The sequence below is a fragment of the Orycteropus afer genome, unplaced genomic scaffold, assembly GCF_000298275.1.
Source record: "Orycteropus afer afer isolate SDZICR_OR568_19922 unplaced genomic scaffold, OryAfe1.0 scaffold00155, whole genome shotgun sequence".
Taxonomy (NCBI): Eukaryota; Metazoa; Chordata; class Mammalia; order Tubulidentata; family Orycteropodidae; genus Orycteropus; species Orycteropus afer.
In genome coordinates, this window is record NW_006921742.1 from 7,304,629 (window position 1) to 7,317,281 (window position 12,653).

Below are 12,653 nucleotides of genomic sequence, written 5' to 3' on the forward strand. Positions count from 1 at the left end.
TTCCTTAACCACCCCCCCCCCAAAAAAAAAAACCAATTCACTGCCATGGAGTCAGTCCCGACTCATAGCGACCCCCTCCTGAGGTTTCGGAGGCAGTATCTCTATGGAAGTACATTGCCCAATCTTTCTTCTGAGGAGTGGCTGGTGGGTTTGAACCACCAGCCTTCTGGTTAGCAGTCAAATGCTTTAGGCACTATGCCATCAAGTGTCATTAATATCAATAGAAACAATGAATTTACAAAATAACCAAATCAAGCCTAATTGTTGTTGTTGCTAGATGCCCTCCAGTGGGCTCAGACTCCGAGCAACCCTATATACAACAGAATGAAATATTGTTTGGTCCTGCGCCAGCCTCACAATCCTTGCTATACCTGACTGAGCCCATCATTGCAGCCACTGCATCAATCCATCTCGTTGAGGGCCTTCCCCTTTTTCACTGACCCTCCACTTTACCAAGCATGAGATCCTTCTCCAGGGAATGGTTCCTTCTGACAACATGACCCAAGTAGGCAAGGTACACTTAATAATATGTATTATATTATATTTTAAAATTGGTATGCTGCTTATAAGTATTAGTATGTCTTATCATATTAGAGAAAAACAATGATGACTTCAATTTTTCATACCATTCTACTCCTGTCACTTAGCCACAGAGGTAGTTTTGTGAAACAAAGGTTTAACTTGGTAAACTTATTTGTAAATAATTGTGTAGGAGAAATGGTTACTAACATTTTTGTACGACATTTTCAAAACAAACCGAGAAAACCCTTACAAGCCCAGGTTTCAGCAGTATCCCTAGTGTACCTGTCCTCAGATGAGTGCAACTAGTAAGTGTCTCCTCCACTGACCTTCGGCACACGTGAAATTGTGCTGTGTGTTACTTGGGCTACAGGTGGAGTTTAATGATAATGTATAAAAGCAAATTCACCACCTGTCGAGGAGCGTGTCTTACTGTGGTGGCTGGCTTGCATGTTGCTATAAAGCTGAAAGCTCCACCAGTGTGGTCTACATGAGACTTCCAGAGTAAGATAGGCCAGGAAGAAAGGTATTCTACTTCTGAAAATTAGCTAATGAAAACCCTATTGGTCATGTGTGATATAATGCTGGAAGATGAGTGCCCTAGACTGGAAGGAACTACATAATAGCTGCAACCATAGAATCAAACACACCAAGAATCCTACACATAGGAAAAAACTGACAATATTTTGTTTTGTTATACATAAGGTCATCATGAGAACAAGAGGTTCTGGTAAAGCGGAGGAATAGGCAGACATACTGCACAGACCTTCTTCAACAAAGAAAAGGGAAACCAATTAACACAGTTATGGAAATAGTCCTGGAGTCCTGAGCTTTGAAGGAAAGGATACAAAAGTGGACTAAACTCCAACTAGTAGAAGAACTTGCATGAAAACACTGAAAAAGGAGACATATGGAGCAGCAGTCTGTCAACGATCCTGATGGCATGGACAGCTTGGATATTGCCCAGTGCTGTAAGGGCCTAAGAATTAACCTAAAAATCATCCCTGTTAGCCAGGAACTGCATGGAAGACTGCACTGGTGGCTGGTGAATAAAAGGGGAAGCAGTGAAGAGAGAGATGGGCTGAGCTGTGGACTTTTGCCTGGCCAGAGGGTGCAGCCATTTTGAATATTTACAAGCAGTTCGACCATTTTGGATACTTAAAGCAACAGCATTCTCCCAGATTCCAGGGACTTAAGAATAAGCTCCACTTTCTTGGAACCATAGGACATTCAGGATACTGACAACTGGAAAGGTGCGATATTCCCCTTGTTACTCTTATACCCCACACCCTCTTGGTGAATGGAGATATGGTCATCCCTCACTCCCACCCACCTTCTGGGCTGGCAGGAATTCCATCCCAGTCTGTGTGCTCTGATGGAGCCTGGGTGCCCTGCCCCACCTTGCCCAGATTTTTTTTTTAGCTTGTTTTTGTCTGTTTAAAAAATATTATTATTAGTGTCCTTATTCTTCTTCTTCTTTATTTTTCCTTCTCAGGTTCTAGTTTTTAGCTTTTTCTCTCTTCCATGTTCTTGGTTTCCATTTTTTTTTTTCTTTCTCATGGTTAACCTCATTCCTTGTTTTCCTTTTTGCATTTTTTCACATTTTTTTCTTCATCATTCTCCTACTCTAACTTTTTTCTCTTGTTGCCCTCTTCTGAGATATTGTTTTTTTTTTTTTTTTTTTTCCCCTTTTCTTTTTTTGGTTATTGTTCCTTTGTGTTTACATAGTGTGATTTTTGTCCACTTGCTTTTACTTTTTAGGTAGTTATTTAATAAATGATTTTTATCTGAGTGGGAGACAGCAACAGTGCCCATACGACACAACTACACCTGCACCTCCTACAGCTTCTCTTACTGAGTGAGAGCCACCACTTCCTTCTCCACCAACTGGCCAATGACAAACAAACACCAAGAAGAGCCTGACTCACCCTTAAATGCTCTTCACAAACAGTTAACAGAGATCTAAATACAACAATGTCACAATATCTCAGAGACAAAAGACCATCACAGTCCACACAAAGAAGCAAGATAAAGTGGAAGAAACAAGGATACAGACCCAGAACATATCTCTGAGGAAGAAGCAGCATTGGAACTCCCTGTAAGGAATTCAGAAGAATTATATTTAGATATCTTCAAAGGATTGAGAGACAGATCAAGGAAAACACTGAAAAAATTAAGGAAAATACAGACAAAACCCTAGAACAATTTCAGAAGAAAATACAAGAACAAAATGACAAAATAAATGACAAATTAGAAATGATACAAAAACTACAGATAGAAATCCAGAACATTAATACTTAATTTTCAGAAATAGATAACACATTGAAAGGGCAAAGGAGTAGAATTGACTCAAGGGAAGACAGAATTAATGAGATTGAAGACAAATACCTGAATACTTCTTTAGAAAGGGATCAGTCAGAGAAAATATCAAAACAAAATGAAGAAAGCCTAAGGTTCATGTGGGATACCATCAAAAGGAATAACCTATGTGTCATTGGAATTCCAGAATAAGAAGAGAAAAATAAAACCACTGAGAAGATTGTGCAAGACTTGTTGGAAGAGAACTTCCCTTATATGATGAAAGATGAGAACATATCCATTCAGGAAGTTCAAAGAACCCCAAACAGGATAGACCCCAAAAGAAAATCACCAAGACAAATCAATCATCAAACTCATCAAAACCAAAGACAAAGAAAGAATCCTGAAAGCAGCATGGGAAAAACGAAAAGTTACTTACAAAAGACAACCAATAAGAATAAGCTCTGGTTTCTCAGCAGAAACCATGCAAGTGAGAAGGCAATGGGATGGTATATATAAAGCCCTGAAAGAGAAAAATTTGCAGCTAAGAATTATATACCTGGCAAAACTGTCCCTCAAATATGATAGTGAAATCAGGAGATTTCCAGATAAGCAGAAATTAAGGGAATTTGTTAAAACCAGACCAACCTTACAAGAGATACTAAAGGGAGTCCTTTGAACAGAGAACCAACAATAGCAAACAACAACCAACCATTAATACACAAGATGATATAACCCAGAAACCAACACAGCTATGGACATATCCAAAGTAAAATAAGCTTATAAGACTGTAAACAGGGAACCAGAGACATCAATTGGCAAATGAGGACAACTACAAACCAAAAAGAGGGGGAAAATAGTGTAGTTACAGAACTTCTAAATGGTGAGGAAGTCAAGAGAGTTGCAAGATAGAATGGACTGTTCTAAACTCAGGGAGAAAATTATAAATCACAGGGTAACTTCAAAGAAAAATGATAAACCTTCACATCACAATAAAAAAGAGGACAAGCACAAATATTTAGCAAATACTAAAATAGTAGCAACAAAGGAAATGATTATACAATTCATAAACATAATGAGCTCAGCACAGAAAATTATATGGTACAAAGAAACCAGGAACACCATGAAAAAACACATAATGAAATGACAGCAACCAATTCATACTTGTTTATAATTACACTGAATGTCAATGGATAAAATGCATCACTCAAGACATGGAGAGTTGCAGATTGGACAAGAAAACATAACCCATCAATATACTGTCTACAAGAGACATACCTTAGAGACAAAGACAAAAATAGACTAAAAATCAAAGGTTGAAAAAAGATACATTAAGCAAATGGCAACCAATAAAAGAGCAGGAGTGGTAATACTAATTTCTGATCAAACTGACTTTCAGATAAAAACCACCAAGGAAGACAAGGAAGGACATTATACATAAGGTCATCATGAGTTGGCACTAACTTAATGGCATCTAATACAACCACAACATAAACATACTTGCACACACACAAACACTTTTAATCCCACAAAACACTGGACTCTCTGTTACTTGCATTTGTTCACTCACTCGTTCACAACAAATATTTATTACGATCTGTTGTGTATGGGGCATAAAGCAGTGACAAATACTGTTTCAGATTGTAGGGAGCTTGTGGTGTTTTGGGGAAAAACAGACATTAAACATATATTGCATGTGCCTTGAAGGAGATTGAAAGGTACAATAAGAGGTGTACTAGGGGGCCTAACTTAGAAATATTATGAAAGGTTGTCCAGAAAGGGGACAATTAAGCTAAAGACAATGAAAACAGTGCTTTATGAGCTGTTTGAATTGACTCACTTTTAGAAGAAAAGGAAAGAAATGAAGCTGATTATCTTACCCCCAGATGTGAAGATAGAGATAAATAACTATATGAAGCAGCTGAGAAAGGGTCAGGACTACACAAGGGGACCAGATAGAACTCAACTTGAGAAAATCATAGCTTACAGAGAACAGTTTTCATTAAGACCTCATATTTGCAGGAATAGATAAATGTCTAAATAGCTTTGTTGTTGACTTCTTCTTTTGGGCAACTTGTCTCTAGCCTGATATCCAATGAACTTGTCACCAACAGAGAAGCAGGTAGGAAACTTTTTTGTATTCCTGAGATAAAAACACTGATTTTTTTTGGTCTACTCTTCAGTGATTTTTGGCCCCTTGTGCATAGGAGCTCTGGTAGCATAAGGCACTTGACTGCTAACCAGAAGGCTGGGGGTTCGAACCCACCAGCCACTCCTTGGAAGGAAGGTTGGGCAATCTATTTCTGTAGTGATGCTGCCTTGGAAACCCAAGGAGGGGTCACTATGAGTCAGGTCTGACTCGATGGCACATAATAACAACAACGTGCATAGAGAAAGGAGCTCTGGTGGCTCAGTGGTTAAGGCATTTGGCTGCTAACCAATAGTTTTAACCAGCAGTTTGAACCCACCAGCTGCTCCTCAGGAGAAAGATGAGGCAGCTGGCTTCTGTAAAGATTTACAGCTTTGGTAATTCTGTGGGAGCAGTTCTACTCTGTCCATATGGTTGCTGTGGGTTGGAATCAACTCTATGGCAGTGGGTTTGGTTTGGTTTTGCTGCATAGAAAGAAAATAATTATTAAGTATTTGGGTTAGTTTTTCTTTTTTTAAAGCTTGTTTTATCTGTTTGTATTTTTCCTTTACAGCTGCAATGTTAATATAGCTGCAGTTGCACAAAAATTTTTGTAACTGAGAGTCTTCTGTTGTACACTAAAACAAGTCTCAGACCCTTGAGACTACGACCCTGGCTTATCCTTTGGGCCTGGAACTGGACTCACTTCTGTGGATTAGCTCTCAGCCCAACTGACCTACAAGCAGAACACCTACCCCAAGGAAGTGCACCCACCTACTCTAGGGAGATACACCCCTTAGATCAATCAACCATGAGATGTAGGAGGAGATGGGAGGGGAGTTTTTTATGGTTCGGGATTGTAATCGGGGCTGTGAAACCAAATGTGCATGAACTGTTGAGAGTAAAATGAATCTGCTTTATAAATTTGCACCCAAATCACAATAGAATAATAATAATAAAAAGTCCCAGAGTTAATAGCTATTCAGTTAAGAAGTTGTGACTATTTTCATAGTTTTATCATCATGTTAATAACATCTTAAATGAGATGACATTTTATACATTGTGTTAAAAATTAAAATCTTCATTCAATGTTATTAATTAATTAAATAAATTTTAATAAGTGCTACCTTAGCCTGAGCAAATACCTGTTGGAGGGAAATTAAGTAGCCACTGAGATGTGAAATATACAATAATAACTATAGCACAAGTGAGCAGGTAAAAAAATAGATGTTATGTGTTACGGAGGAGGGGAAAATTTTTATCATTGGGAAATTGTTAGGTACTGTTGAGTCTACTTGACTCATGGTGACAGTAGAAGGAAACACTACCTGGTCCTACACCATCCTCACAATCCTTGCTATACTTGAGCCCATTGTGGCAGCCACTGTGTCACTCCATCTTGTTGAGGGTCTTCCCCTTTCTCACTGACCCTCTACTTTACCAAGCATGATATCCTTCTCTAGGGAATAGTCCCTTCTGACAACATGACTCAAGTCAGTGAGATAAAGTCTGGACATTTCTCTATTCCAAGAAGCATTCTGGCTGCACTTCTTCCAAGACAGACTTGTTTGTACTTCTGGCAGTCCATGGCATTTTCAGCATTCTTCACCAACACCACAATTCAAAGGCATTAACTCTTTGGTCTTCCTTATTCATTGTCCAATTTTCACATGGATATGAGGCGATTGAAAAATACAATGGAAATTATGGAAGGCTTAAAGAAAATCCCCTAACTCCTTGCTGTCTGACACATGGTAGTATCATGTCTTTTAGAGTAGAATTGCTCCATAAGGTTTTTGGTTTCTTTCTAACTTTTTATTGTGATTTGGGTGAAAGTTTACAGAGAAAATTAGGTTTCCACTCAACAGTTCACATGTATTTTGTTTTGCAGCATTGATTGAAATCCTTCCCACTTCCTCCCCGTGTTTACTATTTCCATTCATCCTTCTTTCCTATCCCTTCTTGCTTTCTGACCCTTATCCCTGGGCCAGTGCTGCCCTTTTGCTCTTGTATGGTTGATTGTTCTAAGAAGTGTGTATCTCCCTGCTGTTACTGTTCATCTTACAGGCCTGTCTATTGTCTGGCTGAAAGATGAGCCAGGCTTGAAGGATAACTAAGAGCCACAATCTCGGGAGTTCTACTAGTCTCTATTAGACTATGTAAGCTTGTATTTTTTTTTCTTCATAATTTTGAGTTTTGTTCCACATTTTTCTTTACTCTATCCAGGACCTTCTATTCTAATCCCTTTCAGAGCAGTTAGCAGTTGTAGCTGGGCACCATCCAGTTCTTCTGGTTTCAGGTGGTGAAGGTTGAGGTTTACATGGCCCATTAGTCCTTTGGACTAGTTGTTTCCATGTGTCTTTGATTTTCTTTACTCTTCTTTGCTCCAGACAAGGAGAGACCAATAGTTGTACCTTAAATGGCCACTTGCAATCTTTTAAGAACCCAGTCATTACCCACCGAAGTGGGATGCCTTTGTGGACTATGTTATGCCATTGATCTTGATGTCCCCTAAGACTATAGTCCTGAGTTCCCAGATGAAGGAACTCATTTCCTCAAGGTGTTTGGTTATGGCTAAGAAATGTTCATACTTTGCCCCCTGTAAGTTCTACTATATTCATGGATATATTTGTAGCACATATAAAGACACAGGTAGAAATATCCTCTGTCAAACCTTTATATATTTGTGGGTATAGTCCCATTTGCCTTCCCACACCTGTTCAGCCTTGCATCTCTATATATCCACTTATAGATTATTGCATTACTGTTAATGCAGGATTGTGCATGTAATAGTATTTACCTTGGTTGCCTTTAATTCTTTTGTTCCTCCCAGTGTTTTCCTTTGCCTTGATCATTTTGTACTGACCTCCTCCTTCTTGTAAATTGCCTTTCCCTTCACCCAAGTTAATATACGTCTACCCTCTACTTAGCAATGTAGCCTCTCCTCCTCTCCCACCCATTGTTTTTTTCTTTTTTTTGGTCTGTAATATTTGTGGAAGCAGATTGCCAGGCCTTTCTTCTGTGTTGCCATTGGGCAGGTTTGAACCACCAACCTTTAGGTTAGTATTCAAGTGTAAACCATTTGCACCATGCAGGGAATTTAGGGAAGACTTCAGTAGGGTGGTAATTAGGAATAAGGGATCCATGGATGCCTAGAGGAGACAATTATGAGTAAACAGAGGCAGGAAATAACAGTGAGCATGTAAAATAAGAGTTGTTCTGTTTTGTTTGTACATGGGAAAAGTGAGACAGAAGTGAAAAGTAACGGGGAGGGGGCAGCTCGTGGTTTGCCGTGAGTGACTGATTAGTGGGAAGCCACTAACAGATTGTGAAGAGAACAGCATAAGCAGAGCTGTCCTTTAGAAAGAGTGACCAGTGTTTAGGATGGATTCCTCTTTAAGACATGTTGAAAGCAAAGACTCCGTAAAGTGCACTATTGCAATAGACTAGGTGTGAAATAATGAGGTCCTGACTTACCAGGGTGGTGGAAGAAATGGAGAAGAGGACATAGATGGGGAAAATATTAATAATATAGACCTTTGATTTTATAAGATGTTTGTGGTTTATCTTTTAATCTCAAAAATATCCAATCATAATTCTAAAGTAATATCTATGAGCTTTATCAGCAATTGAGCCAGATTTTCCATGTGCCTAGGTTAATCATATGCTGTTAACTCAGGTAAACTCTGCTTAGTCTTCCAGGCCACTGGCTACATGTTTTTCAAGCCCTTCAGTTATTATTTCCTTGTATTTACTTAGAATTCATTTTCACTTATATTGCCCTTTATAAACCAAAACCAAACCAAACCCACTGCCATCAAGTCGATAGCAACCCCCACAGGGTTTCCAAAACCGTAAATCCTTATAGCAGTAGATTGCTTCATCTTCCTCCCACAGAGCAGCTGGTGGGTTTGAACCACTGACCTGCTGGTTAGCAGCCAAATGCCTTATCCATGACACCACTAGATCTCCTTATTGTCCCTTATAGAACTTTGTTTTTGTAGGCAGTGTAATTAATACTAATCTCATTTTACAGAAAAGCTTGCCCAAGGGTATAGCCAATATTAGATGATAGGTTCTCTCCACTTTTTCTTATTTTCTCTTAATCTGCTATAATTCTGAGTATTCAAATCAATATTAAGATCTTGAGAATCTAGAATAGCAACAGGAAATTTCATCTAAGCTCATATCAGTGTTATCAGCCTCTGATTCCTGGCTTCCCCTCCCCATCCACTCTGCCCTACATGGATCTGGGATCATCTGGAATCAATAGACAGAATCATGGGCAAGCTCAACATTTCGTTCAGTCTGGGGCCTTGGAAACTACTCTGAATCCACTCTAGAGAGGGATTTGAAATTTTAGCCCTAATTGGACTTTGGAAGTGGAGAGGGTAGAGAAGGGGTCTTTTAGAACTCCAGAGCTACTATTCTCCCTGCCTGAAATAATTTTCCCCCATCTTGTTTACTTGGCAACTCTCTGATCCTCTGAGAACTTCCATGAAAAGAGGCTGTGTGTCAGTCACAGTGGTTAATAATATGGATTCTTCAGATGGCAAGTGTGAGTTCAGTTTCTGCCTCTGTCACTTACTAGCCATGTGGCCTTAGACACCTATCCTCATCTCTCAGTACCCTTAGCTTTCTTGGTTATAAAAGGAAGATAGCCTTACAAGAGTTGCTGTGATGATTGCATGTAGATCATTAGAACACAGTCTAGTTCATAACCGCTACAGACCCCCAGATGTGTTAGGCATCCACTCTGTTCTCACAGCCCCTTGCCCAAGACTTCATCATAGCACCATCATGCAGTATTTTGTTTCCATGTCTATCTTTTCACCAGACTGTAAGCTCCTTGAGGGTGGTACTGTATTGCTAATGGCCACCATGTTGGTGGGAGTTCCGGTGGCTGTCCAGCTATGTACCGGGAACCATGCTTACTTATAAATGAGAAGACTGAGAGTCTGAGAGGCTAAATATTGCCCAGAATCACATATGTGGTCATCAACAGACAAAGATTCAAAGCTGGTATGTTAGTTGCATTCCCAATCATCACCCTTAGTATCTTTATCTTTTTCATCATGGTGTACTCCAGGGCCTGGTGTAATGCTTAACATGGAGTAGATGCTCATTAAATGTTTGATAAATATATTTGATGGATTTTACCCTCTGGGTGGTCGAGTCTGTACTCATCGCATGTGGCCTATGTGAGGGACTACTAAGTAGCTGACAGCACTTGAGAGACATGCTTGTCCCAATTTTTGCAACACCTCCTTGACTTTCATATTTGGCAGGCAAGGTTATCCCAATTCTTATAGGGGCAAAGAAGAGAGGAAAATGAATCTTTAAGGGTTAATTGCCCAAAGCCAGTGGAAACAGAGCCTAGAATTCCTTGATCCCAGACTAGGCCTCAAGTCTATCCAAAATGATCTTGAATTGGTGCAGAATTTCTCAGAGTGTCTGATTAGAATCTCCTGCACACAATGCCTTTGACACTAATATTGATTTATTTGGAAATAAAGCTGTTTGTTATGCTACTAGTTAATAATTGAATTCACTTAAGAGTAAAATAAAAGAGAGGGTAGCAGTCAATTTCATAGTATTTGTTTCATTCATTTACATTCATACAGTCAACAAGTAATTCTTTTTGTTTTAAATTTTATTGTGCTTTGAGTGCAAATTTACAAAGCAAATTTGTTTTACATTCAACAGTTCATGCACATTTGATTTCACACCTCAATTACCATCCCCGACTATAACAAACTCTCCTCCCCTCCCATCCCTGTGACTAGCCCCTCCCTGTGCCCTTCTTATCTCTGCACTCCTGTCTGTCCAGCTTTCCCTCTGTGTGAATGCTGCCCCTCTGGTGTCTCATGGCTGATTGCTCTAAGGAGTGCATCTCCCTAGAGTAGGTGAGTGCATAGCCCTGGGGCAGGTGTTCTGTGTGTAGGTCTTCTACTGATGGGCTGAGAACCAATTCATGAGAGTGAGTCCATTTCTAGGCCAGAAGTATAACCCGGGGCCATAGTTGGGGGTTCCACCAGACTTTATATGACCAGTAATTTGGTCATTTTTGTGTTTTTGAAATTTGTTCCCCATTTTTCCTCCCACTCTATCCAGGATCTCCAGTTTTGATCCCTTTCCTAGTGGTTGCCATTGGTAGCTGGGCACCATCTAGTTCTTATGGTCTTGAGGTCATGGAGGCTGAAGTCTTCCCGGTCCATCCTATCCTTGGAGTAATTGTTTCCACATGCTTTTGATTTTCTTCATTCTTCTTTGATTCAGATGAGAGGAGATTAATAGTTGCATCTTAGAGGGCCACTTGAAAGCTTAACAAATAATATTTGAGCTTCTATTACACAGCAGCCACCATGCACAACATAATGTATGAGGAAATAGTAGAACAACCCACCTACTGTAATTTTTCTTGAAAGAACAACCAAAACAACTCAAATAATTTTTTTTTGTTTGTTTATTAAGGAGAAAGTTTCAAAACCAAAAAAACCCCAAACAAACAAACAAAAACCCAAAAACAAACCAACTGCCATCAAGTTGATTCCAACTCATAGAGACCCTATTGGACAGGGTAGGATGGCCCCATAGGATTTCTCCAAGGCTGTAAATCTTTATGGAAGTAGTCTGCCTCATCTTTCTCCTGCAGAGTGACTGTCGGGCTCAAACCACCAACCTTTAGGTTAGCAGTTGAATGCCTTAATTATTGCATGACTGGAGCTCCTTTGAAGTTTCAAAGGATGCATATAAATTGAAAGGAACTCTCTAGACTTGGAATCAGAAGATTAAAATATCAATTCTGTCACATATGATAAAAGTTGGAATTTACTGAGCATATATTCGGTGGCAGACATTGTGTAAAGCCTTCTCATTTAATCTTTTACTAGTTATGATCTATATTATATTAGCTATTATTTGAGCCTCAGTTTGCCCATTCAAAAAATGGAGTAATAATTCCGTACCAATCTCATTGGTTTGTTGTGAGGATTAAAGGAGGTAATGTGCATGTGAAAGCTCTTTGCACATTCTAAATTGAGATCTCATGGCACTTCTTATAATGTTATTGTTGTTAGGCACTGTTGAGTTAGTCCCGACTCATAGCAACCCTGTGGACAACAGAATGAGACACTGCCTGGTCCTGTGCCGTCCTCACAGTTGTTGCTATGTTGAGGCCATTGTTGTAGCTGCTGTGTCAATCCATCTCATTGAGGGTCTTGCCTTCTCTTGCTGACCCTCTGTTTATTACAATAAACGTGGTTTTATTACCATAACTTAGATTTTCTTATACTTTACGTTTTTCTCTGTCCTACTGTATTTTTTTCTGCTGATAAAATGATTTTAATTTCTGTTTTCCATGCTTTTTCTCTGAAGCTGACATCTATAATCATTTGGCTATTTATAAATGATTTTTCTTACAGTGGGCAGTGAAGAAGAGGGTAGAGGAGACAGAGCTGGAGAAGAAAACGCAGAGAGGAAAAGGGACACAAATCGAATGGAAGCAAGAAGACCCACTCCCTCACCTCATCAAGTCAGGGGCAGGGCGGAGGTCCATCAGTATGACACAGATTTAGGATAATCTTCCTGCAGGCAAAAAACCTGCCAAATGGCAATTAGCTGAGGGAAAAGCAGTGACAAAGTTGTTGTTGTTGTTGTTGTGTGCCATCGAGTCGGCCGCGACTCATAGCAAAGTAGATGCTCATTA

General features: G+C 39.5%; 1 protein-coding gene across 1 annotated transcript in view; it reads right to left on the minus strand.

Annotated features, from left to right (window-relative positions):
• PDE7B (phosphodiesterase 7B) overlaps positions 1-12,653 on the minus strand; it is a 200,694-nt gene that overhangs the window by 157,093 nt on the left and 30,948 nt on the right. The window contains exon 2 of the mRNA XM_007946318.2: positions 7,432-7,456. Coding sequence (XP_007944509.1) covers positions 7,432-7,456 — 25 coding nt within the window. The remainder of the gene's footprint in view (positions 1-7,431; positions 7,457-12,653) is intronic.